Genomic DNA, 27,839 nt, shown 5'->3' with positions numbered 1-27,839 from the left:
CCCGCTTTCCCGCCCGCTCCTCTCGCTCGGTATGAATCAGAAACGGCCGAGACGTCGCGGTGAGCGGAAAAGAAGGAGGGGAGCGGAAAACGGCGGCGGCGGAGAGGACAGGCAGAGCCGCGGGCAGCCTCGGGTGGGGCGGGGACGGCGCGGCCAAGCCCCCGGGCGGCCTCTCCCTCATTCGACCTCGCGCGCAAGCAGGCAAGATGGCGGCCGCGGTGCGCGCTATCGGCAGCCTGGGGCGTTTCACGGCCGCCGCCAAGTACAGCCCGTCCCGCCGCCCACCGCCCGCGGGTGAGACGGAGACTCCGGGGCGGCGGTTGTCTGCCTCCTGCCCCGGGGTGGGGGGGAGTGGGTGCGGTCTTTCTCTCGGGGCGGGGGGGGGGGGAGGCGTGAGGGACGGGGTGTCGCTGAGGGGGGCTGTGAGGGGCAGAGGGCGGTGTGCCCACGCGTGAGGATAATGCTGGGGGGGGTGGCGGGGCTGGGTGTTTCGGAGGGGGTCGCTGGGCGGTGTGGCCTCGGGTGTCAGCCCGGGGTCTGTGAACAACGGGGTGGGGGGCTTTCCTGGTGTACCTGTGGGGTGGGGGGGCTTTCCCGGTATGTCTGTAGGGTGGGGGCTGCCGCCACGGAGGTGTCCCTAACTCCCCCCCCCCCCCCCCCGAGGTTTCCCCAGGGCAGGGGTCCATGTCTCTCCGTGTCCTGGGGGGCCATGGGGAGTGTGTGTGTGCGTGCCCCCACGGGGGAGATGCTCCCACGCGTGTCCCCAAGGCAGGCTGGCCTTCGTGTGCCTTGGCATGCTCCCTGTGTCCTTGCACATGGGCCTGTTTTGGGAATCCAGGTATGGCTCTGGGGGGGGTGTCCCTGTGATTCTGCACTGGGGGGACGATGGACCCTCCACGCAGTCTCGTTCTCTGCACTTGAACTGATCCACAGGGAGAGAGCGTCCTTGTGTCCCACACGTGTGTGTGTCCCCGATGCCCCTGTGTGCATGCCTCGGGGGGGATGTCCCCATGTCCTTGGATGTCTGGATCCTTGGGCTGTCCTCCAAGCACACATGTGTATCTGTGGGAAGGGGGTATCCCCGTGTCCCCATGTGGGTGGGGAGAATGCCCCCAGGCATGTTAGTGTCTCCAGGTGCCCCACAATCTTTCCTTATTTTGGTATACAGGCATCTCAGCTGTTGACTAATGCTCTCTTGCAATCTGCCGACCCAGGCAGGGCCTTGGCGCTCTCCTCCCTGTTTGCAGTCCTGGATCGTTGTGCTTCCTTTCAGAGTGACCAAAGCAAGGAGTCACCAGGTGCCCCTAGGAAGGCTGAAGGCCAAGGCTCAGAGGCATTGGAAACTGGTTCTGATTTCTGCTCTTTGAAGAGCCTCAGGGTCTGGTATCAATGTTGACCTGAAATCTAGCAGCGTTTCGTTTAAACCTAATACCTGTCTTACATGCAGTGCTGGAGTAAGATCGTACGTGAGCCAGTTACTCCAGGACCAGGGTGCTGCAATGGATAACGAGCAGAACTCCAGCAAGTGCTCTGGCTGTCGTTGGTTGGACTTCTTTTTGTAACTGGCAAAATTGTTCATCACAAACAGTCCTGGAGGTGCTATGAGGACACTGTCGCTCACTGTAATTAACAGTGTTGTTCTGCCGTAACAAAGTGTTTGTTAAATTGGATGCAAACCTTGCCAGGGCAGGTCAAAAAGCATGCAAAAGGTAGCAAGCAGGCAGAAGACAGTGTGAGCTCAAGAGCTGGCCGTACCTGCTGAGCCACATACCGTGTGCTAGCAGGTTCCCAGAGGGGATAGGAAAGCTCAGTTTGTCAAAATCTTCCTGTCTTACGGCTCGCTGTTCAGCGCTCTGTGCCATCAGCTCACACGTACAGGCTGAAAGTGTGGGCAGTTGTCCTGAGCTTCAGCTGGTTCGCTCTGCTGGTGCTTGCCTTGGTCCAGGACTGCAAGAAGGCTTTTCTCTGGAACCATCCATGGATGCTGTTCCCACTTCAAGTGGCATGCCACGGCCGGGTGAGTGGAGGGGTGGGAAGGGGAAGTGCTGGACAGGGAAGCAGCCAAGGAAGTAACAGAGAAAAGAGAAAGTGGGAAGAAACAGGTCCCAGCTGCACTGTGTGAAAGGGGTGTTTCCCATTCTCTGCTGCATCCACGTTCTTGACAAAGTCCTGAGAGTAACTGTCTGAAGCATTGGCGTCCCTGTCTCTAGATGCTCTTTTAATTGGAGTGAGTGAAATAGTGAGAAAGGAATCGATATTCAAGGCTTTTAATTCTTGAATGGCGGAAGCGTACATCTGGCCTACTGCTGCTGCTGCTTCCTGCAGCATTTTGAAGGGGGACTTTTCTGGCTCCAATCTTGGCAAGTTGCCGTTGTAGTGCTGAATGAATCAATGCCTAAAGCAGATGTGCTGTGACTGTGACCAAGTAAATGTGCTTTTAGTTTTAGACATGTTTTAGACATGTTTTCCACAAGTATTCTGGGCTCTAAAATAAAATACTCTCAGGCTAAAGAAACCTCACTCAAATATTAAGCAGCTGTTACTCTAATGACAGTATCTTTCCTGAAAGAGTTTATGTTAAAACGTAGTGAGATTTGTTCGGTTGTGCCCTTGATTATTTTTTTTTCCCCTACTTCATATCTTTTGTTTTGCTAGAACTGAAAGGCAACGCGGAATTCAAGGTTTAAGGTTTTCATGGAAGCAGTCTGTTTGGAAACTGACATGAAAAAGAAAAGCATGTTAGACCATAGAAAGAGCAAAAAGTTAATCAATCCATTCACTTTTTATTTTTAATTGAGATTGCGTGTTTCGCCTGCAATGTAGTTTTTACTACATAGTCAGTGCTTTGCTTTTGGTAAGAGTTGGGAGTGATGTGCTGCTCACCTTCCTGCATCCCAGCCTTAGCAGATGCCTGGCTGAGGGTGTGGAAGGAAAACGTTGTCACTTTCCTTGCAGCTGAGATTTGTTTGGTCTAAATCTCCTTCCTGCTGTGCCTAGCTATGTGCAGCAATACAGGATTGAAGTGAATGGATTCAGTAAGATAATTCAGTCCTTGCCTTCTTTTTAAAGTAGTGGAGCTGCGGGGCTTTTATTGGGTTAAAATGCTGCTGTTAAAAGTGCATCATATTCTGCTCAGGAGCACCTATCAGCAGAGAAATTGTTGTCAGACCGCACTCAGTTTTTGTGGGAAATGAATGTTGGTGCTTATTTTCAGGAGTACCTGACTTTCGCGTGCAAAAGTTTAGGGAAATTAATGTTCGCTACAGCAATCACAATCTGGGTATTGTCCTAGTCCAAAAATACTTTAAAGTAGCTTTGGAGTGGAAACCAGTTCACTCTTTGTTTATAAAATGGTATTACGGGCACATGAGACATGCACGCACACACAAACCTGTTTGCCGGGACAGACTGACGCTGAATTTCCATCCCCACAGCGTCGCACCGTGTATCCTGGGCTCGGGGAATGGAGCACAAAGGTCAGTCCCTACTGCCAGCACCGGAGACAAGGTGGAAAGAGGGCCAAAGTGCAGCGGAGCTCCGGCCCTAAGCCCGTGTCACGGGGCTGTGGGGAGGGGGAAGCACCTGTCAGTGAGGTGCAGGCTGAGGTTTTAAGGTTGTTTTCCCTGTACTGGATTTGGTGCCTTTTTTGCTGCTGGGAATGGGAATGTTTCATTCCTGAACATTTTACCAGCGTTGAGCAGTAAACCTTCCCTAGCTAAATGGCTGTGTTCCAGTTGGTAGATGTGCATATGGTGCTCAAGAAGTAACACTTTTACTAGATTTCAGACTTAAAGCAGCTTTGGCAGGGCTTCAGCCTAGATCTGTGTTAGAGGATCCTCTCGGTCAAGATTAAGGTCGCTTGAATGGAACTGAGATTCATTCATGTACTGAGAGATCATCGGGCCAAATACAATTTCTCAGCAGAAAAAGGAGATCTGGGATTTATGAGTCAGAAAAGTGGCATTTCACTTGTGGACAGAACTTGTTCATACCGTGGTGTGAGCTTTCAGAGTGCTTTGAAATAAGACAAGTTTGCCTAGGTGCTTCCATGTGTAATTAGTAGAGATGGATCAAGTATTTTGTTGATAGATGGAGGTGAGAATAAATACTTTGTGTGTTCTTTTTGTGGCTCACCAGATGTATACCCTGAGATCTGTGGAGTATACTTGGGGTGGCACCATTCACTGGCCCAAGAGTGTGTTTTTGCAGAAGCATTCTAGGGCAGTTGTTTGATTTGCAGAGAAGTTAACTTGCGGCTTGAAACTCTCCAAAGTGCAGGAAGGTCTCTGGTTTAGCACGTGAAGAAGTGTTGAACTGTGCATACTAAAGGCAAAGAACCCCTGTGTGCCACCTGCTTCATCTCTTGTCAGCTCTTTGGGAAGAAGGCTTTGTTTTGGTTTTTTTTTTTTTTTTTGCTCTCAGTTTGGCATTGCTGGTGTTGGAAGCTGCGCTGTGGAGTCTATGCTGTGAAGGTCACTTCAATAGTGTGGAATCTACTGAACTCTGGTGGTGGCACAGGTCAAGCTGTAAGAGAAGGAACTGGCTCATACTCAGGATTTTTCAAAATGCTGTACTTGGCAGTTGAGGGGAGATGGGAGGATGCATTAATAAAGGAGAGTTAAGCTGAGACTACTGAGAATTCCTTTAACATCTGCAACATCTTTTCTTTAGGTTATGCTCGCCGTAATATCTCCACCTCCACTGCTCTTCAGAGTAAGTGTAAAGCTTTTTTATGTGAGTTTGTTTTCTTTCTTAAAATCCACTGAGCATAAGCTGATAACATGTTTCTGTTTGTTTCCAGCTAGAACCCACGTTAGCTGTGATATCAAAGGAGATGTTGCAGTTGTACGCTTCAACACACCAAATTCAAAGGTACTGGTTTAGCTGGCTGTGGTTAATAGGCATATCAGTGGAAATGGCAGGAATAGCAGTCATACGGAGAAGGCATTGAAAAGTCTAATTTAAGACTAAGAACTTTCCTAACCTGCAACTTTTCAAAGTTGCAAGCAAAGTAGAAATAGGAAAATGAGTGTTTGGGTGTTGAATGAGACATCTGAAAATGCCTCATGGAAATATTTTGTGTGTACTAAGCTAACTTGTCTCTCTCACTGGCACAAGATACCACTAAATCTTATTAAATTCTTGGATTCGAGACATTTAACGAGAGTGTCCATTATATAGCAAAAAACAGCTTAGAAGCTCATAAAATCTGTGTTTGAGGTTACAGACCCACTGTTGGTGACGTTAAGGAGGAACTTCTTAGTTATAGATTACTTGATGACCTGCTGCGGGGTTTCATCTTCGAGTTTTTTTTCCTCACTATATTATGACACAGGATGAACTAACTTTCATAGCAAATCTGAGCTCAGTTTGAGGGCCCCAGAAGCGTTATAATTGTGCCAAGCAATGGTCTGGCTGTTGGGCAAATTCCTGGATGGTCTAGTCCTTTTTTTTCCAGAAAGCAAATCTTGAAAAGTTGTAGATCTGCAGCTCCTACTGGCTTGGAAAATCTATTTAGACCTACTATTGGCTTTGGCTTTTTGTTGTCAGTCTGTCTTCTGTGCAAGTTTTCTGATGATATGATGGTTGAGTCCCATACTTAATCAGAGGTTAAACTCCACTGTCTCTTGAGCTCCTTATTTACAATGCTTATTTGCTGCCTTTAGGTGAACACTCTATCCAGACAATTGAGCTCAGAGTTTACTGATGTAATGAATGAGATCTGGGCCAATGAAGCTGTCAAAAGTGCTGTCCTCATCTCTTCAAAACCAGGCTCTTTCATTGCTGGAGCAGATATTGAGTAAGTATGGGGACGTTAGATGTTATGCTGATGGAGCTTTCCCTGAAGTTCCACATCCAGGGCCAGTGGTCTGGTGCTCTGTGAAGTCTGAGCAGTTTGTCACTGACATCTCCCCAGGGGTGAGCCAGGGGAGGGAATGAAATCCTGTGCACGGGATGCCTAACGTGCTCAAATGAAGTTAGGACCTTGATAAAGAGGAACATGGCAAGTCACTAAACCCCATTTGGCTGTAACACTTGGTCGCTCCTTCCTGCGTGCTGGGGTGCAGCCAAGGAAACCCATCCTGGCTCCGAAGTGAGCATTGTCCTTTGGTCTGGGACATAACAAGAGCAGATAATTTACATGCAGGACTTCATTTAAGCTGGGTTTGAGTGCCTGGCAGTCTGCCAATGTGGCCCCTTGATTAGGCAGGATTTGGCACTCTGCCGCGTGGAGCATCTCAGCGGCCTCCCAGGCAATTCAGCGTGGCTAACTTTTGCAGGGTGTGGGACAACCCATGTGGGTGCTCTCACTGGGACCCGGCGTGCCATTGGCTCCTAGTCCTGACACTGGGCAGGACAGAATAGTTGTTTAAGGACATTAAAAGCCAGAAGGCTCTGAGGAAAGAAGGTAAATTACAAACAGACCCTTCAAAACCTTATTACCTTTTTGGCTGGCCTTATTCAGGGGCAGAGACTTGATGTATGTTGTGGTGGGAAGGAGGCAGTAGCTAGAGCTGATAAGCAGCGCAAAATGACAGGCTGTGTTTTAAGAGGTGTCTGCTGGTCTCAACACTACGAGCCTCCTGAATTGCACCTGCCTGGCAAATGCTGCTAGCCTCCATGAGAATAATTGGCACAGGGAGTCTCTAATTGGCGGAGTGCAACATCAGAGCACTGGCCATCTGCTCCTCTAAAAAGTGGTGCTGGGCTCTCCCCTCCACCCTTCCTGGCAAGTGCTTTGAGGCTTCCTATGACCCTTCCTCCTCTCCCCCAAAGGCTTTCAAAGCTCTGACACAAGGAAACTCATTCACTGCCTGCAGGCGCAGCCCAGTGTCAGCATGCAGTGACTTAACCCACTGAATTTAGTAGTCTTCCTGTGTTGTCTGTTAATCTAAGACTGGGGGACTAAATAGGTCTTGCCTGTCTGTCAGCCACTGGAGCTTTGTGGGAAAAAGAGGAACAAACTCATTGAAGCACTCTCATTTTACTGCTGTTTTCTCAGTGCTTTTCCAATTCTGATCAGCCTTTCTGCCTCACTGCAGCATGATTGAAGCCTGCAAGACTTCTCAGGAAGTGACTCAGCTCTCTCAGGAAGGACAGAAGATGTTAGAAAAAATTGAGCAGTCTCCAAAGCCCGTAGTTGCTGCCATCAGTGGCTCCTGCCTGGGAGGAGGACTGGAGGTATTGAACAATTCTGGGTCTGACAAGCAGGAGTGGGAGTTGACAGCGCTGGTTCTCTAAACTATCCAAACGATGCCTGCAGGACTACTTGCTGTGAGAAGGATTTGAGACCTGACATGGGTTCATTACATCCATTCAAATGAGTTTGTGGCAAGTTAATGGCTTGGTTGTGCTTCAGGGCTCTGCCATGCTAGTTTTTCTGCTTCTGTTGAAAGAGAGCTAATCAAATATGAATTTGTGTGGGCCGGGCTAATATTTAGATGAGAGCGTCCCAGGGAAAACCGGCTGTTTCCGGCAGGCATTGGATCTGGATAAATGCTGCTGGCAGAGTCCAGGCTGGAAATTGCTGCTTTTCAGATGAAGTGAGTCTCGTATCCCAGCAACTTCTGTTCTTTAAAAGGTTGTTGTGAGAGGGATGAGTGTGGGGAACCTGGCCAGGCTCCACCCTGGCCTGCGTACTGTGCTCTGTCACTTGCCACTTTGGCTGGGTGCAGTACTTGCTTCGTAATCTCCATCTAGAGTTTTGTGAACTGAAAAGTCTCTGTGGTAATTCCTGGAGCAAAGTTGTTACTAAAACAGAATAACCTTGTGGGAATGGAGTCTCTTCAGTTGCGTACCGATTTCTCAAGCAGTCGCAGCTTTTTACAAGCACTGTGGTGACACAGATCTGAACTTGGTGATCCAGTGATGAACCAAGTATCATGGCTGATCTGTAAATGGGACCATGCTCTCAGTGTAGTGAATGAATTTAACCCTTGATGGTCTAGATGAGACTTAAAAATAGCTTGGCTCTGTTTGGTAGTTTCATGTTCATGTCATAGCTGCTTGCCATCATCTGCCTGTGTGCGCTTCTCTTGCTGGAAGAAGCCATCAGTGAGCACAGCGGGAATCTGGACAGTTGAATTAGGGAATTGGGGTAGAGTCGGGAGGAAAGCTGAGGCAGTATGTAGAAGAGACCTTTGTGATGGATGCCCAGTTCCTCTGTGGTCTTTCACGGGGAAAGCTTTAGTTTTCTCTTCCTTTTTAAGGTTGCCATTGCCTGTCACTACAGAATAGCAACAAAGGACAAGAAAACAATCTTGGGAACACCTGAAGTGTTACTGGGTCTCCTGCCGGGGGCAGGGGCTACTCAGAGGCTGCCAAAGATGGTAAGTAAGAGGAAGATCTTCTCTCAATAGCCTCTTCTGCTGCATGGTGTGCTCCCATTCTGAAATCCCCTTTCTGCCCTTCCAGGTGGGACTTCCTGCTGCCTTTGATATGATGCTGACTGGAAGGAACATCCGTGCTGACAGAGCAAAGAAGATGGGTCTGGTTGACCAGCTGGTGGACCCTCTAGGTCAGACATGATGCCTCTCAATTTCTTGATCTTCTGCCTGTCAATTAACCTCTCCACCTTACTGAAATGGGTGGAGAAGCCATTGATGCAGCCAGCAGTCTAGTGGGGGCAAAGCATATGGACTGCAAGGTCCTTACTATGCTCTGCAGTGCAATCTCCATTCCCGCCTTAGAGGCATGTGCACGGGGACCTTGAAATGTCAGGCTCCTGCTAAAGCTAAGTGAATAGGGAAAGGTTAGCATAGAGGGCAGGCCTGTTGGCTCTCTTGCATAAGCTAATTATACAGATAAGAACCTGCATTCTTCATTTATCATGTCAGAGGGACAGATTACAACCCATAATGAAAGGAGAATGGATGACCGATGTCTACATTTATGCAGCCTGCAGATGTTAATCTCTGTGACAAGATCTTGTGAAGAAGCCAACCCCCATGGCTTAGGTGCTCTGAATTGCCAACTGACTTTCAGTTGGATGGAGAAATTCCTTGCAAACTGCAGACCAGATTGCACTTCCAAGTGCTGAGTGGGCTAGTGAATTTGCTTCTGCTCTTCCTTCACTAGGGGGGGTTTCCTGGAAGGTGACAAAATGGAGGAGCAAACCCTCCACAGCCTCCTGAAAGCTCTGAGCAGCTGCAGCCAGGAGTTAGAATGGAAACCACTGTGTCAGCTGGTACTGCCACGCAGTTGCACTGTGCTGAGTTTGGTTTCCCCAGGCAGAGCATGGCCAGAATACCCTGGTGGCCCTTAGCTCCTGAATCTGAATAAAATAAAATAAAATAAAAAGAAAAGGTGCTGGTGCCTACCCCGAGAAACGCAGGGGAAGGCCCTGTGTCTGTTCTGTCTCACATGCTAGTGTTCAGCTGGGTGAGATATCCTTAGCTGTGTTCTCACTTATAAAATGGATTGCTGGTACTCAGGCCTGAGTTAAAACTGCCTGAATAAACTTTACCACTGTATACTTGCTTAAATGTGAATTGGCTTTTAAGAGCCAGCAAATGTGGCTTTTTATACCAATGATTACACTGGCTTGCTTAAAGGAAACCTGAACTTTCTGAAGAGCTGTTTGGAATCCTAGCTCAGACCAGATAAGCACGTAGGAAGAACACAAAAAACAAATTATATGCAAGCATTAGAGGCATTCCTTGTTCATTCAAATAGCAGCCAGTGCCAGAAGGCTTTCTGCTGAGTATTCTCATTTTCATTCTCAATGTCTGGGGGAAAGCAGCTTTAACTGGGATGATGCTTTAACTGATTGTAGAAAGCTTTGAAGGAGGGAGACAGCATTAATCAGGAGGCAATTTCATGGGGTGCAATCAGTTCTCCTTCAGTAGGGAGCTCTACAGCATCCTCTTGATGTATTTACTACTGTGCCCAGATCTAATTCTGGCATGTGCCTTTTATACAAGAAAGCAGATGCGAGTCGACAGCCTGTAGCTCCTGGGTTAGGACACTACAAAATGTTGAGATGTTACTGCAAGTAAACCCACCTATGTCGGTTTGACCACCTTGCCTGCATAGTTCTTATAGCTCAGACTTAAATAAACAGCTCTTTTCTTCAGCTGTAATATCAAAGTCCAGCGCTTGTTGGTGTTGAACACCCAAACTAATGGAAAGGGGAAATCAGGTATTCACGTCTTGTATCACATCAGGCCACTAAAGTTGCAGGTCTCAGACATATTTCCTTGAAGTGTTGAGAAGAGAATTTGGAAGCTGGTAAGGTTTGAGCTCAGAAATCCCAAATGCTCTCAAATTTCCAATAAATTCTCTAAAATCTGCTGGGCATTGCTGAAGTGTAGATTATGCAGCAGCTCTGGGTTAAGTTTTCTGTGCTGCCTGTAAAATGAAATATGTTGTTTTGTTTGGACTGTTTTCCCCTAGACTGGCTCTGACATACTGCCAGGGCATGAGTGAGACTTCCTAACAGCTTTCATGATCTGGTCAAAATGTACGTCCTCCTTTATTTGCTGCTTGCTGAGAGACCCGCCAGCAGGCAGCAGCATGTGGGGTCTGCTGAGTACACACTCTCAGGATTTTATGTGAAGAGAGGGGAAACCTTAGAGTTGAAGACCTCAGCTGTTGGTGGAGGGAGAGAGGACTGGGAGGTGAAAGAGGGGAGGGGTTTTGGTTTTGTTCTTTAACTGTGTCCTGTGTCAGGGAGTACTTGTCTGCTCTGGTGTATTCTTAGCTCTGAGGACTCTCTGCAGCATCTGGGTGTGGTTGGAGCAGCTTACAGTGAAGGTTAATGAGGTTGCCCAGCTGCAAGTATACAGAGTTGTAACCTCATCAGGTTTGTTCTGCTAGTTCAGAGGCAGCCCAAGGCTGCACCTTTAGCTGGTGTCCCTGTGCAGAATTGCTGGGCATTGCTCTTTCATTAATGACTCATTGTGTTTGCCTCTAGCAGCTTTACACAACTGCCTTTTCAGCCCCATACTCTATCCTCCTGTACTGGCAGAACATGTCCCTGAGCAACCTGATCTAATTCCAGAGTTGGATTTAACTTTAAACTTGGCCCTGCTTTGAGCAGCAGGTCAGACCGGATGGCCTTCCATGTCCCCTTCCAACCAAAGCTATTCCATGGTTTCGTGAAAGTAGTGTTGATGTTTAAGTGGCATACTGCTCTTTGCTCCCATTGGGAGTTGGCATTTTGGCATGTCTGTATAATGCCATGGATATTAAATGCCTTGGGGCCTTCATGTAGTTTGCCTGTTGAGCCTTTCCATCATTGTTCATAATCAAGAAAAGCCAAACAGGCTGGGGGGAATAGAGTGGTAGCAATTCAAAGGAACATCATGCTGCTGTCTCATCCTTGCTTTTCTACATCATCATCCGTCAGTGATAACTTCTGCTGCGTTTCCTCAAGACTTCTTTTTTTATTCACAGGGCCAGGTATGAAGGCTCCGGAAGCACGAACAATTGAGTACTTGGAGGAGGTAGCGATTGGCTTTGCCAGAGGACTAGCCAACAGGACTGTGTCTGCCAAAAGATCGAAAGGGCTAATACAGAGTAAGTCTGTGGGTATCATGGCCAAATCCCAAGGGACTGTAGTGAGTATAATCCAGCTTTGCTTCTCAGGGATGTGTTCATGCTCCTACTTAATTCCATTTTCAAAACAAAGTTATTTCATGTTGTAATCATCTCTTGAGCCAGGTGGATTGGAAGAGAAAACATTGCTCTGCAGATCTGATCTTCAAGTGGTGTTGCCAGAGCTGCACATGGTAGCTCCTAAAGTGTACTAGAAGGGAGTCAGGCCTCAGGAAGAGAGCAGCAGCTGCCTCCAGAGGACTATCCATCTTCAAAGCTTTAGTAGCAAGTTCTGTACCAAGCTTGTGTAATCAAGTGGGAAGAGGCACATGGGTCTGCTCTGTACTAATCCTCTTTAGCAGCACCCTTATGCAGTTGGGAGAGCCCAGAAATGATGACATCTCTGTATGAGTTCTACTCCACAGAGCTCAGTCTGTCACCAGTTGTGTTAGCCCTAAATGAGACTTGTCTGTGGAACAACCCATAGAAACCCTTCTGAGCAGACCATGCTACCTGTGGCTGAGTTTCAGGTGCATATTTCTATTGCAGATATGCAACATTCACATCTATACTCTTTAACTTTCAGGTTAATCGTTTAAAGACTGATTGTGCATATAGCGCTGTGCTGAGACATGTTTTGTCCCATCTTGCAGAGATAACAGACTATGCTATGGCTCTTCCATTTGTGAGGCGGCAAGTCTACAAGACAGTGGAGAACAAAGTTCAGAAGCAAACCAAAGGACTCTACCCTGCTCCACTAAAGATCATTGAGGTAACCCCCCCTGCAAGGCCCAAGAAACTACAGTGAAGGTGGATCTGTGGGATAACATGGCAGCAGACAGAGGGACGGTGGTTCCTTCCTGAGTCAAGCCATACATCCTGATATTCACAGAAGATCAGTCTTGATGAGTGCGAACTGTGTGGTGTTTTGAGCAAGCACGGTAAAATTCAGAATAGCTTCCCAGAATATGATCACCAATTTATGTGGTACTGGTACCAGTAAGGGGTAGATCAAGAATCCCATTTGAGGGAAGGCTTAGCTGGAATGCTTTGTCCATGAAACTTTCAGCTGGTTTTTCCAGGTTTCCTATACAGTTTCTAAAGAGTTGGGTGAACCTGTTCAAAGCTAGGAAAGTATAAGTTGCTGTTTTCATAGCACTAACCACACAATACTTTAAAAGTTAGTCCCCTGAGTTACACAGGTATTGTATTACTTACAGACACTGTCCATGGCTTAAAATTACTTTTCACTATTTAAGTTGTTGCCAAGACCTCTCTAAAACCTGTGAATGCCCCCCTCTGAGAGCAGTGACATTACAGGAGCACAGTCCTAATAAAAACAGTTACTGAAACCACAAGGTATGTGTAAAAAAAATTAACCGGATGGAAACTCCTTGCCGTTGTAGCTATTCAGTGCTAGAAGGACAAGGTGATTCATAGCTCTGCTTTGAACAGCATGGACAGGACCCAGAGAGTCTGAAGTGTGCCTTGAATATTGGGGAGGGGTTACTTGTGAAAACAGGAGGTGCAGCTAAATAAGTAATTGTTGGCAGACATGACTTAACAGTGGCATATCTTTCTTGTTCTTTGACTAGGTTGTAAAGACTGGTCTTGATCAGGGGCATGACGCTGGATACCTCATTGAATCCCAGGTAAGGAGATCAGATCCCTGGTAGTAATCAGTAAATTATGGAGTCTGGGGGGATTTGTATTTAACCACACAAAAAGGATAATACTCGTCACAGGCCGCTCAAACTGGTGTCTTGCTCCCTGGCCCTTCTTCTGGCAGTGGGGCTATGAAAAAGGTCTATCTTGAACTGTTTGTCAAGGTTCTTCATCTGTGAAAATGTGCCTTTTCTCATTCCTGTCTGTGTTGTCTTTTTGAGTGGGGAATAACCAGACAGTTCACTGATCTAGGTTTCACATAACAGGACTTTGATTTCTCTGTGTGTCTGGGCACTGTTTGTTTTTTCTGATTGTCACACAAGACAGATAACCCAGAGGAGTGGGTATTCTGCTGTCAGTCTCATCAGTGTTTCCAGGCAATTTGGTGCAAACAAGTAATTTCCTCCAAGAATTAACTTTCATTTTTACCAGTGTTCTGTTTACTCTGTCACCTTTTTTCACCATCATCTTTGTTCAGGGTGTTGATTCTCAATTACTCTTGTTTTGCTGTTTTCTAGTCCAGGTACTTTGTTCTGGTCCCTTTTCACCCATTGATAATTTTCGGTACTTCTGAAAATTAGGTAGTTTTTTTCAGTAGTGATTTCTCACCCAGAACAGGACTTCTCTCTCTCCTTATCCCTTGGTCAAACTTACTTATTTAGTAGACACTCCAGTCAGCATACTGGCTAGTACTAGCCGTTCAGGGGGACCTCAACAGACCAGAGAACTGGGCTGCCAGGAACCTCATGAAGTTCAGCAAAGGGAAATGCCAAGTGCTGCCCCTGGGGAGGAATAACCCTGTGCACTAGTTCAGGCTGGTGGCCAGCTGGCTGGGGAGAGTCCAACGAAGGGCCACAAGGATGATTAAAGGCCTGGAGCATTTGGCACACAAGGAGAGGCTGGGAGACCTGGGACTGGAAGAGAGAAGGCTTGGGGGGATCTTATTAATGTGTATAAATACCTGGTAGGAAGCAGTAAAGAAGGCATAGCTACACTCTTCCCAGCGGTATCCAGTGGCAGATAAGAGGTAATGGGCACAAACTGAAATGGGAAATTCCACTTAAATATGCAAACCAACCTTTTTACTGTAAAGGTGATTGAACACTGGAACAGGTTTCCCAAAGAGATTGTGGAGTCTCCCTCTGTGGCAATACTCAAAACCCAACCAGACAAAGTCCTAAGCAGCCTGCTCTGGTTGATCCTGCTTTGAGCAATGGGGTGCAGCAAGTCAATCTCCACAGGTCACTTCCAACCTCAACTATTCAGTGATTCTGTGAAATGAGCCTCTATTTCATTCTTCCTTTCCGTTCAATTCTTTAGTTGCCTGGCACGTCAGTTGAGTGTAGCACCAATAATGACTGCTAAGGGTAGTCAAGTCTTTTGCATTTTAAGGTCCAGAAGACTTCACCTCTTGTTCTGCTTGCTGCTATTCCCCTTTGTAGGTCCAGCCAGTGGTGAGGCTGAGCAGATATTGCAGAGATGTAGGTATGCACAAACCTCCTTGAGGTTTGTTAGTGACATGCTCAGGAAAATAGGAATAGAGTTTAATATGGAGGCAGGACAGACTGTGGTGGGCAGGTCCAGGGCTTGAGCAGGCAAGCGTACTCACCAGTGGCTTGCTTATGCATGACCCTTTTATTCCCCACACACACACACAGAGTCTTTGGTTTCCCATGCTTGTTCATTCTCAGCCATCTCAATCCTTCCCTTTCTCTGCCCTTGTCTCTGCCTTAATAAACAACCTGCCCCCAATTAGTTTTTCCTCACTGGTCCCCATTTTGCTACATCTGTACTCAAATTTGTGATTTCTGGTACTGAAGAGGTAATTCTGGCTGTGCACAGTGTCACTGGTGTGATTATCTGGGCGCTGCTGGCTCTGCAAGACCTAACTCCCCAGAAGATCCACCACACTCCCATCTGGTTATCTCTGCATTTGGGTCATCTCTCACATCGCTGCCCCTTACCCACCGGTGAAATCCATCTGTCCCCCGCAGTACTATCTGTAACTTTTACCAGCTTCTCACGCTGCTATCTGTCACATCCTGCAGTCTTTTTCCTGCTGTGCTTAGTAGCTCCTTTTGTTGTCTTCTGCTGACAAGGTGCTGGTCTGAGATGTAGCTGTCTGCCTCCTACCTTAACAGTGACCTCCTGGGTATACCCCATCTGTTCTGGTTATGCATTCCACCCACGTTGGGTCTGGTGCTGAATAAAAGGCTTGGGATACTCTGTTCCTTACAGAAAAGAATGAATGTGTTTTCCTGAGAATAGCAGCAGGATGGAGATCTTCCCAGAACCCTCTAAAGAATAAGTGTCAGTGTCGTGTCTTTTTTTTAATGCCTCCCTCTTTCCAAGGAGACTTGCAGATTCTCTTCCAGGCTTTGTGTTACTGATATTTTAACAAGCCTTTAACTCACAGGACAGTGGTGAAGGAAGATACAGCCTGCTCTAAACTACATTGCATTGGCAGCTTTCCTTAGCTGACTTGGCTCAGGCAACATTAGTTTTCTGTCGCCTTACGCTGTCTTTTGTCTTCCTGACTACTTTCCTGTTTCATGCTGAGTGCTGGGAGGTTATACAGGCCTTTGATTTTGTTGCCTGTCTGTGATCCTCCAAAAATAGTATCAGGTGACTGCTGTCAGTGAAAATTGGCCTGTTTAAAGATTTTTTTTCTCAAAGCCTGAGGGCAGGGCCCTTTCACCTGAAAGCCCCTGGGGCAATGGCCCCAGCTAGTGCAGGATGCACATGGGGGAGAAAGGGTCCCATGTCAGTGAAATACAGTCCTGCCACTGGGGAAGTAGAAGTGGCTCCTGCATTGATTTCATAGGACCCTGTAGCTGCTGCCTGGCCGCAGCAGCCAGGTCTCCTCTGGCTTGCCATCATGCCAGCGAACTGCCAGGGAATGCTCTTCCCAAAGCTGTGCTGGATGGGTGGAAATGAGCTGTGAATGATTCAGTGGATAGGAAGAAGATGGATGTGGAAATACTGCGGCTGCTCTTGTTCCCTGGCAGAACCCCTGCCCCTCCAGACACCAGTGTTAGAGGTACACATTCTGTCAGATGCTTTAATTATATTGTTTATGAGAAAGGACATTGAACAAGCAGTTTCCTACTGCTTTCTGGCAGCCCATATGGGAGGCGGTGGTGCAAAGTGGGCTGTGCTTAGTACAGAAGGTGCCTCTGGGCAGAGGATACGTATACCCTGTCTGTTCTTCCTTTTCTAACCAGGTTACCAGTCTGTGCAGTTAGACAGGTGGCTGTGCTCTCCCCTTGCCATGTTTTTGATGTGTGCGCGCTGGAAGCGAGACAGCTGTTAAATGCTAAACTCCCTGCTTCCCTCTTCCCTTTCTTCCAGAGCTTTGGTCAACTTGCCGTGACTAAGGAAGCCAAGGCGCTGATTGGACTTTACCATGGGCAGGTGCACTGCAAGAAGAACAAGTTCGGAACACCTCAGCGAGAGGTCAAGTAAGTGCAAGCGTAGGATGCCTGAAGGAGCAGTTGGAGGACCTCTGCTAGAAGGCTCTTGGGACCGAGTGGCCTAGAGTCCTGAAAAGCAGTGTAGCAGAGCAGAGAGATTTCCAGCCTCCAGAGGCTAATCCTCTGCAGTTTGGAGGTCTCACCCACCAGTGAAATCTTCTTGCATGACCTCACTAAAAATAGTGCCTGGGTGGACAGGATCTGTGCAAGTCTGACAGCAGCAATGGAAATTCAGCTATTTCTAGCTTTGAATGTGTCCCCTGGTCCTTTTCTGTGCAGGACTCTGGCAGTGCTGGGAGCAGGGCTCATGGGAGCTGGGATCGCACAGGTGTCAGTGGATAAGGGACTGAAGACCATTCTGAAGGACACAGCACAGCAAGGCTTGGACAGAGGACAGCAGCAGGTCTTCAAGGGGTATGTGAGTTAAAAGGAATTTGCTCTGGATGGGATGGGGCTGCCTTTAGTCAAAATACTCCTCTGCTTTCAAGCAGTCAGGAACTCCTGACACCTCTCTTCCTTTGGAGTCTTCTACCATCAGATGTCACAGAAATGCTTTCTTTTAAGGTTGCCCTATGCAGTGTGCTGGGGTATTGCTATGAAATAGGCCTAGGGTATTCAGTCTTAGTTCCTTAGGTAGGTAGATGGCCTAATGGGTGATTGCTTTAGCTTTTAGATTTAGCAGTAGCTTATAGAATTAAGCGGGGAGGGAGTAGTCCTGGCTGCATAGAGGCCCATATCAGGGGAGGCATTGGGTCAGACTTCTGAAAAGCTGGATTTCTTTCCCCTGTTCTCCTGGTCCAGCAGTAATAGTGCTCAGCTGTGCATCCTCAGGAATGTCAGCAATTGAGCTTCAGACTAATGCACCAGCTGAGTTGTCTGAGCATGGCTTTCCTTTTTCTAGATGGGAGGAGGGGCCAGGAGTGACAGGCCTGCTGGAATGGAGATAGTGTTTTGGGTCCCAGCTGCAGGAGGGAGGGAGGGGTGCCCTTGGTGTTGTGGTGTACCTCCAGCAGTCTGGGCCGGCCTGCTCAGGAGCTGTGACAGAGCTGTCCTTCCCTAGGCTGAACAGCAAGGTGAAGAAGAAGAGTTTGACATCGTTTGAGCGGGACTCCATTCTCAGCAACCTGACGGGCCAGCTGGACTACAAGGGCTTTGAGAAGGCAGACATGGTGATTGAGGCTGTGTTCGAGGACATTAACATCAAGCACAAAGTGCTGAAGGAAGTGGAGGCTGTGAGTATCAGTTCTGAGCAGCTTGTGCTAGATATGGCCCCTGTATGGTGGAGACTCAGGGTGTCCTGTCTTGTGCTGCTGGATTTGTCACATCTCCTTTGTGCTGCACTTTGGTGCTTTGGTGCAAGTTATTGATGTCAGTGTGTGGGTGAGTGTCAAGGGCAGCCTTCCTGTTCACTAACAATATTCACTGTTCAGTAAAGAGTCACTAGTTCTTAGCAGAATGGGGCAGTTCTGACATTCCCTGACTCCTGGGAGCTGCTCCAAAAAAACATTGATATGGCAAGTAATGTCTTTTGGTATCTCCACAACTTACAGTTCTTTACTTACTATCTCTAGCTTGCTGTCACTGCTCTTTTCTGTTAAAGAGCACACTTGGGGAAATAACTGTATGGTAAAGGAGCTGGTCTGTGCACCTTTCTGAAGTCCCTCCCTGCAGTGTCTACTGTACTTCCAATGGTCTGGCAGAAACATGGGGGCTCTGAGACTAATATTGCAGACCTGGGGATTGTTCAGGGGAATTCAGATCTGAGAAGCTCAACATGACCCTGCCATGTGCCCTCGCAGCCCAGAAAGCCAACCGTATCCTGGGCCGCATCAAAAGCAGCGTGGCCAGCAAGTCAAGGGAGGGGATTCTGCCCCTCTGCTCCCATCGGGTGAGACCCCACCTGGAGTCCTGCGTCCAGCGCTGGGGTCCCCAACATAAGAAAGACATGGAGCTGTTGGAGCAGGTCCAGAGGAGGCCACGAAGATGATCTGAGGGCTGGAACACCTCTGCTATGAGGACAGGCTGAGAGAGTTGGGGTTGTTCAGCCTGGAGAAGAGAAGGCTCCGGGGAGACCTTATTGCAGCCTTGCAATACTTAAAGGGGGCCTACAAGAAAGACGAGGACAGACTTTTTAGCAGGCCTTGTAGCGATAGGACAAGGGGTAATGAATTTAAACTAAAGGAGGGGAGATTTAGATTAGATGTAAGGAAGATGTTCTTCACTATGGGGGTGGTGAGACACTGGCACAGGTTGTCCAGAGAGGCTGTGGATGCTCCATTCCTGCAATTGTTCAAGGCCAGGTTGGATGGGTCCTTGAGCAACCTGGTCTAGTGGAAGGTGTCCCTGCCCGTGGCACGGGGGTTGGAACTAGATGATGTTTAAGGTCCCTTCCAACCCAAACCGTTCTGTGATTCTATGACTTGGGCTGCTGCTTTAGAATTAGTTTCTAATGCCATCTGCCCTGACAGAAAACTGGGTTTGCCTTGTTTGTGAGGGTTACCAGGTGCTGGTGCTGTTTTCTCAGGGTTCTGCCCATGACGCTTTGGATCTGGCTGTGGACCCTGTCATTTACACTGTCTCTTTCACCCCCTGCCACAGGTGATCCCTGCTCACTGTATCTTCGCCAGTAACACATCTGCCCTCCCGATCAGCCAAATTGCTGCTGTTAGCAAGAGGCCAGAGAAGGTGAGTACGCAGTGCCATGTGCCTGCTATAAGTCTGTGCTGAGATGTCTGTTAGAGGCAAACTGGCTTTGCTATAGGTGAGCGCTGGCATCTTCTGCTTCCTCCTCAGAACATGAAACAGCTCACCCTTTGTCCCCAGTGCGAGCTTTGAACAAAGAGCTTGTGATCTTTGGACAGGTAGGAGGGGGATGAAGGTAGACTCACCTCCAGTGTGATGTTGGCAAGGCAATGTGCAGCAGGGAGGTGAGAGCGCTTCAGGAAACATCAATGCACGCAGAGGGGCAGAGAAGCTATGGAAGGGCTTGAGCTGAGAGAATTCCAGCCAGGAAGACTTCAGTCATTTTGATAAACTGATTAGACATAGGAGCAACTTGCCATGACAGGAAAATGCCTTCTCAAGGAGAAGGCACTCACCTAGCAATAAAAAGGGAAGAAAGGTCAGTGGCTGGAAGCTGAACTCAGAGGTGCTGAAACTGAAGCCTTGGTCAGCCATGGGATCAGCTCCTGAAGGGATGGTGGGATTTTTCTCTCTGGCTCCAAATGATCCACGTGAACAGGATACCAAGAGCAATATAGCAGCTTGTGGCAGAGGTTTGGAGCAGAGGAATTCTTCATCCCTTTGCTTGAAGTCTAAACAGCATATGAGGTAGCTGCGTCCTCGTCCCTTAGCCCAGGCAAGCACAGCTGAGCAGGAACATTGCTTCATGTGGAGCAGCCTGCCCTGAGGGACGTGCTTGGTGGAGTTACCTTCTGAGGGGTGTGAATGCGCTGGATTGGGAGGGAGACAGCTGCATGCTGTTTTTCATTGCCATCCGTGACTGCCAAGGGTACCTGTGATAGATCTGCCAGCCTCACGCTAGCAGGTGACACAGGCCCTACAGGAGACCTGCGCTTTTCAGGGAGCAGCAGCAAGAGACCAGACATGACACCGCAGCATCTGAAGTAGCATGAGGGATCTGCATGACCAGGTGGAGTCACCTCCTGAGGGCTAAGCTTTGGTCTAGGGCAGCCTTGACAGAAAAAGGGGAAAACACTTTCCCATCATTTGAGGAATCTGCTTTGCCTACCTGGGGCTGCAGAAAATGAAGGAAGGGGCAAGCAGTTCTCCTGTGAGATAAACCCATCTCCCTCTCTAAAACAGGTGGGACGGGGAGGCAGGAGTAACTTTGGCAGAAGGAGGGGGAAGCTCTAGAGCTCAGTTGGGAAGTGCTATACAAATGCAAAAGCAAAGGTACCCTTGGCTGATTTCCTGAACTCCTACAAGGGTCTCAAGCCTGCCAAGGGCAGTGCATTGCCTCTGCTATTTGACTTCCCTGCAGAAGTTCTGTGGACATCTGCAAAGTTGGACTAGATGATCATTGTAGGTCCCTTCCAACTGAAATATTCTATTCTAAAGTCCATAGAGTAACAATGTGTGTCCCACCTGTTGGAGGTTCCTGTGACCTTCGTGAGCCTCTTCCTCATTTGCTGTCAGACCTTGGTTGCATCGGAAATGCAAACTGAGTCTTAATTGTTCAGACGTGGAAGTAACATCGTCTTGCTGTATAAATTGCCTGTGTAATGGCTCTTTATGGGGAAACTGATAGGAAACCAGTTAACTAATTAGTGTATTTAATTAGTTTTGCAGTCTGCAACTCTCCTGCAAGGTGCCTCTGACTTAGATCTGAGTGCCAAGCGTAGCTTCCAGGAGACGTGAAGGTGACATGCTGATTACATGGTCATGTTAAGAAAGTGAGGCACGCAGCTGAATAATCTCCATTTAAATGCTGTTTCCAGAGGAAAGCTGCGCTTACCTCTGTAATTAGTTTCTGGAAACATGCCTTCTTGTCCTTAGAGTCACTTTATCACAAAAAAAAAAAAAACCCAAACCAAAACATTCACAAGGAGAACATGGACTCCACTCAACATCTGTCTCTCTGGCTGCTGTTCCACTCTCATAGTCCAGAAGATGCACCACCCAGGCGTGTGGCTGCCCTGCCACCTCAGATAGTACCTGCAGATCACGCAGTGCCTGTAATTCACCTGCAGACTGACCTCGGCTAAGATTCCCAGACAGGTTTAGCTGCCAGACTATTAACAAGTACAGAGAGAGCTGAGCACCTCTCTTGGTCCTGTAAGCGTTATACCTAAATCCTCACTGAGCCAAGAGCTGTGGAGCATGTGCTATGTCCTTGGGAAAGCCAAGGAGAGAAAGGGAATTGGAGAGCATTCCCATCAGAGAGGGATACAGTGTGGCTGAATGCATAGTGCACTGTGGTGGTGGGTCCTGCAGCCCATGCTGGCCTGCTTCCCTCTGCAGTTGGGCACTTGACTTGCCCAGCAGGTTACTCTGGGAGCCAAATCTGTCTAACCCTGCTTAACCCTGAGCTCTTCCTTCTGCCTAGGTGATTGGGATGCACTACTTCTCCCCTGTTGACAGAATGCAGCTGCTGGAAATCATCACCACAGACAAAACATCCCAGGACACTGCTGCTTCTGCTGTTGCTGTTGGCCTCAAACAGGGCAAGATCGTCATCGTTGTAAAGGTGAGGGAACACTGCCCAAATATGAGCTGGGTTAATAAATGAAAGGGCAGGCTTGTGCACTGAGAGGAGGCTGAAACATGGCTGTGAATACACTGGCATTAGCTACTCATGCTGAGAAGTAAAAATGGAGGTTAGAAGAGGGCAGATGCCCAGCTGATCCCTCAAGTATCTGTTGGAGCAGCCATGGAAGGCCAGAAGGCACAGGAACAGTCTGACAGGCCAGCACGAGGAGCTGGCAGTCCTGCTCCACACAGCTTCCAGGAGGCTCAAGTCTGTAGTGACATCTGAGATGGAGCAGAGTCTGGGCAGGACTCTCACCAGCTCTGTTCCCTGGCAAGCTGCAAGGACAGAGGGTCAATGAGCAGTAACCCTCCTCTTTCTGGATTTAAATCTTGTGTGAAAGGGGGCAGAAATACACATGCAAGTGTAGGGGAAGAGGTATACCAAGCAGAGGGAGAAGGCTGAGCACAGCAAGGCAGCAGTTGAGAACAAACTGCTGTGGTCTCTAGGAGGAGGCAGCAGAGCCTCAGAAAAGCCATGGGCTTTGAGTGGTTTGTTAGGCTGACGGCTGCTGTTGAACACACAGCCCTCCAAATGGAGCTGGTCTCATGCTCCATGGTAGACAGCATCAGTGATGCTGTTTCAGCTGTGTGGGAGGTTCACCAGTAGGCTTAGGGCAGTTTGAGTGTATTTTTGGATTGGTCTTTTCACTGATGCGTGAGGCTGCCAGCAATGCTGAGCAGGTCTTTCCTGTAGTGCTGGGAAAACTGGCTTGTCTAAAAGTGCTCCAGGCATCTCTGGAGGCCAGTGGAGATACAGTGCTGCTTCTCTAACCCTCATCCCCTCATCTAACCTCATCACATGCTTCCCTGAATGGCAGTTTGCAGCTAATGTGTTGTTTCCTGACTTTGCGAGCAATATCAGAGGTGAAACAACTGGTTTCACTTGCGTTGAGCATCCTTTCCCCTGTCAGCCTGTTGGGCTTGGTGAAGCAAGGGGACTTCTGCAGCCTGCTTGGGACCTCCAGGCACTGTTTCAAGTAAAAACACTCTGGTGGGAACTTCCAGGGAGTAAGTTCATGGAAGTCTTCGAACACTGCTGAGCCCTACAGGAAAAAACTACTCTAGCAGTCGATAACATACTGCTAGAAATGGAGTTCAGTGTGTGCCCTGCACGTCAGTGCTTGAACTACAGCCCAGGCTGTGAAATGCAGTTCTTGTGCTGCTGAGAGAGGACATGTTCCTGCAGTTTGTACTCACCTACCTTCCTGCTGTGCTTCTCTTCCCTAGGACGGGCCTGGCTTCTACACCACCAGGTGCCTAGGGCCGATGCTGGCAGAAGTGGTCCGAGTTCTCCAGGTGTGTATCCTGTCGGCTACCGCACATCCACCAAATAGGTCATGTAAAGTCTGCTTCTTTCTTGCCCTCGATCAGGCTGACCCCAATCCTGGCCAAAAAGGGAGGTGGGTAACTGGCCCCAGTGCCCGTGGTTGTCCCCAGCCAGCTGTGGGCTGATGAGACCTGGTGCAGGCAGTGATGGGGCTCTTTCCTCCCCACACAGCACCAGGGGAGAGTCAGGAGTGCTGCAAGCACGATTACACTGCTCCTATCCGTAATCAAACAGCTAATGGTGCTGGTCACAGTCTGTGGCCCCAGATGAGCAAGGGCTTTCTGCCCCCCAGACTGGGTTTCCAGGACCCTCACCCAGAGAGATCATCGCTTCCCCTTCCATTCCTGCAGGAGGGCATTGACCCAAAGAAAATAGATGCCATCTCTACAGCCTTCGGCTTTCCCGTGGGTGCTGCCACGCTGATCGACGAGGTGGGTGTGGATGTGGCCACGCATGTGGCTGAGGACCTTGGCAAGGCCTTTGGCGAGCGCTTTGGAGGAGGCAGCATCGAGTTGTTCAAGCTAATGGTGGAAAAAGGCTTCTTAGGTGAGATGCTAGGCTGTTTTAATCGAACAAGTTTCCCCTTTGTTGAAGAAAGAGTACTAGCATCCATCAGCCTCTTGTGCCTCAGGTGAGGGCAGTCAGAGAACAGCCCTGGGAATGGGTTGGGAATCCCTCCCAGCTGTACCCTGGGCAGACCTTTGGCTGTAGCCAGACCTTCCTTTGCAGAAATGGCAGCAGCAGGCACAGATGCTGCCCACAGCAAAGGCAGCAGGCAAGATCTCACGAACCTCTGTGTGGCCCTTTGTGAAATCTGCACGAGTGCTCTGGGACATGGAGAGCAAGTGGCTGGAAATAAATGTTCTCAAGTGAAACGAGCCCTGAGCTGAGCTTTAGAAGCTCTGAGCAAGGAAAAATTACATCTCTGTCCACATGGTAGAAGCTGTGGCACTGGGTGCCAGAGGCAGCTGTGCCTCTGAGCACACCAGGACAGAGCAGCGTCCATCAGTGGGACCTGCACTTGGGCCATGACAGCTCTTACCCTCCAGTGACCCTTGCTGTGACCAGACCCCTGGCAGCAAGGGTTACTCAGGAGATCTTGTCATCTCTGTACCTTGCTCCCAAGTGGGAGTGCACAAGGACTGTGTCTTTTTACAGCTGTAGCCACGGAAACGGTGGCGTTATTTGACTGTGCTCTGGATCTAGTGAAGGCATTAGTGCCTGGCACAGTGGCAACATCTTGCCAAGGAGTCAGCTGGACGTGGGCCCCCTTCCCTGTGTCCTTGGTGAGGCAGCAAACAGGCTCGTTCTGAAGTGCAGAGACACTGCCTGTGCCGAGAGGATCTGCTTGTGCTAAGAGAAGCAGGAGTCACAAGGAGATCAGAGACGAAGGTGTCACGAGCAAACAGGACGCGTGGCAGGATGTGACTGTCTCTTTTTATCCCTGGCAGGTCGCAAGGCAGGGAAGGGCTTTTATGTTTACCAGGAGGGGGTGAAGAACAGGAGCTTGAATTCTGGCATGGATGAGATCTTGGCACGGTTCAAAGTGCCAGCCAAACCTGAAGTGTAAGTAGCTGTGCATGCCCGAGCAGTGGTGTGGGCTGGCTCTCACCCCAGCTGCTTCTCCGGCCTCTGAGCAGCAGCAGGAGGGCTGCACCAGGGAGCACTGGAGAGGTTGCTGAACACGGAGTCACTCCAGATGGCATTTGGCTGTTCCCAGCTGGTGTGTAGGGGGGCAGACTGGTGGCTGTGGAGAGCCTGTGCTAGCAGGAACGGGGCATCCTTGAATTTATCAGCATTTGCTTGGGCACCTTTGCAGAGAGATTTCCTGTGGTGGGGCTTGCCAAGGCAGGCGGGTTGGTGCCGTGACCTTCCTGGCGTTGGACCTGTTGTACAGCCTGGCCCTGAAACATCTCGAGCAGTTCCCATCTGGCCTGATGGAGCCTTTGCCATTCTTATGTGCCTGCTTCAGGACACATCACGGAACTTAGTCCTTATCCTCATGCAGATAGGGACAGTCTCAGTGAGAAACGGTTCTCTCCCTTACCCCAGGCCTGGCCCTGTCCCCAGTCTGTGCTGGCTTCACGTGCTCCTCCATCCAGCTGCTGTGTTACCTGCACAGCCCTTACTGACTCTTTCCTTGCAGCTGCACTGATGAGGACATCCAGATGCGCTTGGTGACGAGGTTTGTGAATGAGGCAGCCATGTGCCTGCAGGAAGGGATCCTCAGCAACCCTGTGGAGGGAGATATTGGTGCTGTGTTCGGCTTGGGCTTCCCACCATGCCTGGGAGGTAAGTGGGCTCAGCTGGGGCTTGGGCTAGGCTGCATGGCTTGGCTTGCAAGCTTTGTGGTGGGCTTGCCTACTGGGCTCTAGCCACCAGAGGTAAGTCAGCTGTTAAGGCCAGGTTTGAGCTGCAGTCTGACAAGCCTGAGTGTCCTTCTCCCATATAAAGCCTGAACCAGAGGTTGCTCCAGCATTCCCACCCCATGAGAGGTGGCAGTGAGCCTGAGAGCTGCTGTGAGATGTTTCTGCCAGGACCCAGTGGAGTTCCTCTGCTGGTACAGCTGTTTCACAGAGCTGGGCTGGTGAGGATTGAGGGACTCTAACCAAGTCATTTGCCATCTCTTTGGTTTTGAATAAGAAGGCAGAGCCATGCTGGCCCCAGCCTCATCAGCACTTTCCATGAGAACTTCAAAGAGCGAGCTCTTACCATGCCTGATAGTTATGGGGGTGTAGGTGGGATGACAGACTTGCAAATGCCCTACATTTTTAAGAAATCCCTAGCTTGCTTTTGTGCAGCCATATGGTGCTTGGTGAAGAATGAGGCTCTGGTATCTCATCTCTTGCTACTGCTACTTGTCTGGGTGGTCAGGCAGGCATCTTGCAGCACTTCTGGAAACCTGGTCTCATGCTGCACACAGAGTTGAGAAATGGTGCCCGAAGACCCACTGTTCCCCCCCGTGCCCGCACGTGGCACAGATGAAGCTGAGCTGATTAGCCTCAGCCATGGCGCACAGCACTTTTCAGGCCAAGTTATTAGCCAAGAGCACCGGCAAAGTTTTCCCAGACCCATCTGCAACCTGGGTGGCTGTGGCCATGGCCTGGGCAGTGGACGAAGCATGAGCTGAGGTTTGGGTCCCAGCTGAAGGATACTAAGGGCTCTTGGGCATGACGTAGTGCTTCTGCCGAGTACCTAGCACTTTCCCTCCTTGAGGCAAGCTCAGACTAAGGGAGCAGTCCCAATTATCTGTGCCCCAGCTTGTGCCAGTCTGCCTCTGCTCAGCGCAGGTGGGCGGGCAGGGAGCTGGGTCTTTTGTTGCCCTGCCGAGAGACTGGGAGTCTCTTGGAGAAGGATGGATCGGCCGAATCCAGTGCTCTCGCCCTTCCAGGCACCTTGGTGCTTCTTGCTTCCTTGGCACAGATGTGTCCCCCTGTCCCCGGCAGGTCCCTTCAGGTACGCAGACTCCTACGGAGCCAAGCAGCTGGTGGACAAGCTGCGGAAGTACGAGGCCGTCTACGGCAGCCAGTTCACGCCGTGCCAGCTGCTGCTGGACTACGCCAACAGCCCAAGCAAGAAATTCCACCAGTGAGCGTGGCCCGACGCTGCCTGACCGCAACACACCGACAGCTCGAGCGGGGGCCACCGGCTCTCCAGCGACACCCCATTCTCTGTAGGTTAATCTGCAAAGCACCCGGGGGAGGCAGGGAAGGAAGGAAGGGGGTGGCAGATTGCCTCATGGCTTCTAGTCATTTCAAGTGCCTTATCAGCTACTCTGTGTTGGGCACATCCGTCCCCTGCCAGCGCGGGCCTGGTGGCTCCTTGCTGGAAGAGAGAATTTCTTCTGCGTCCACCTCCATGCCGCAACCTCCAAAGCTCCGGGTCTGGCAGGCACCATCCAGCATGCAGCTGGCCCTGAGGGCCTGCCTTTCCGTAAACCTCCAACAAAATAAATCCCCGTCTCCTAGGTTTGGACTCTCTCTGGGGCAGCAGCCTCTCGGCGCCGAGGAAGGGAACAGCTCGAGTCGGAAATAAAGCATTCAGGCAATCCTCTGGGGTCCTCTCCGTGCTTGCCGGCTGAAAGCCCCACAAAGGGGCTGCTGGCGGTTGCCAGAGGGTGGGGAATGGCAGGGGATGGCGGCAGTGCGGAACAAAGACCGGCTCTGTCACCTCTGCCATCAATCAGGGTCTGTGAGGAGCCTCTGGCTCTTTTGTCTGGCCCCGAGCGCTGCTGCCGGGGTTATCCTGGCAGATGGACCCGCCTGTAATTGCAAATCAAGCAGCCAAAGGCCAGAAGGGTCCCCCGTGGGGAGAGCTCAGTTTAAACTAAAAGGCTTTAAATCTCTGAGCACCTGTCAGTGATTTCAGAGCTGGCCTGGCCTCCTCCTCCCTGGCTTGGTGTGGTGCCTCCCCAGGCTCCAGACTTTTCCCTGTGCCCCGGCAGGGCTTGGGCCGGGAGCTGGGCGCTGCTGCTCTTTTCGTGTCACTTCTGTGCTTGTTTCTCAAAACTACCAGGGTGAAACTGGGCTGAGAAATCATCTCAACCTGCCTCTGCTGCCTGCTGG

At 49.7% G+C, this 27,839-nt stretch overlaps 1 protein-coding gene across 3 annotated transcripts; it reads left to right on the top strand.

Moving 5' to 3' along the window:
* Nucleotides 1–174: 174 nt before the first annotated feature.
* On the top strand, nt 175–27,252 carry HADHA (hydroxyacyl-CoA dehydrogenase trifunctional multienzyme complex subunit alpha). 3 transcript variants are annotated; one of them, XM_052809323.1, is made up of 21 exons: nt 183–294; nt 3,435–3,476; nt 4,672–4,713; nt 4,802–4,872; nt 5,667–5,800; nt 7,044–7,182; nt 8,211–8,330; nt 8,416–8,518; nt 11,398–11,520; nt 12,192–12,310; nt 13,134–13,190; nt 16,555–16,664; nt 16,956–17,090; nt 17,737–17,908; nt 19,275–19,361; nt 21,745–21,885; nt 23,175–23,243; nt 23,625–23,820; nt 24,726–24,840; nt 25,421–25,566; nt 26,721–27,252. In XM_052809323.1, the coding sequence occupies exons 1-21, from the start codon at nt 207–209 to the stop codon at nt 26,864–26,866; spliced, it is 2,355 nt and encodes a 784-aa protein (XP_052665283.1). In that variant the 5' UTR covers nt 183–206; the 3' UTR covers nt 26,867–27,252. The 3 variants fall into 3 exon arrangements, with proteins under 3 accessions (XP_052665284.1, XP_052665283.1, XP_052665286.1); XM_052809326.1 differs by lacking the exon at nt 183–294 and adding an exon at nt 1,963–2,017; XM_052809324.1 differs by lacking the exon at nt 3,435–3,476 and having other exon boundaries at nt 175–294.
* Nucleotides 27,253–27,839: the final 587 nt, after the last annotated feature.

The sequence above is a fragment of the Harpia harpyja genome, chromosome 15 (assembly GCF_026419915.1).
Source record: "Harpia harpyja isolate bHarHar1 chromosome 15, bHarHar1 primary haplotype, whole genome shotgun sequence".
In the NCBI taxonomy this organism is placed as follows: Eukaryota; Metazoa; Chordata; class Aves; order Accipitriformes; family Accipitridae; genus Harpia; species Harpia harpyja.
This window is presented reverse-complemented; position numbering and strand designations above follow the sequence as displayed.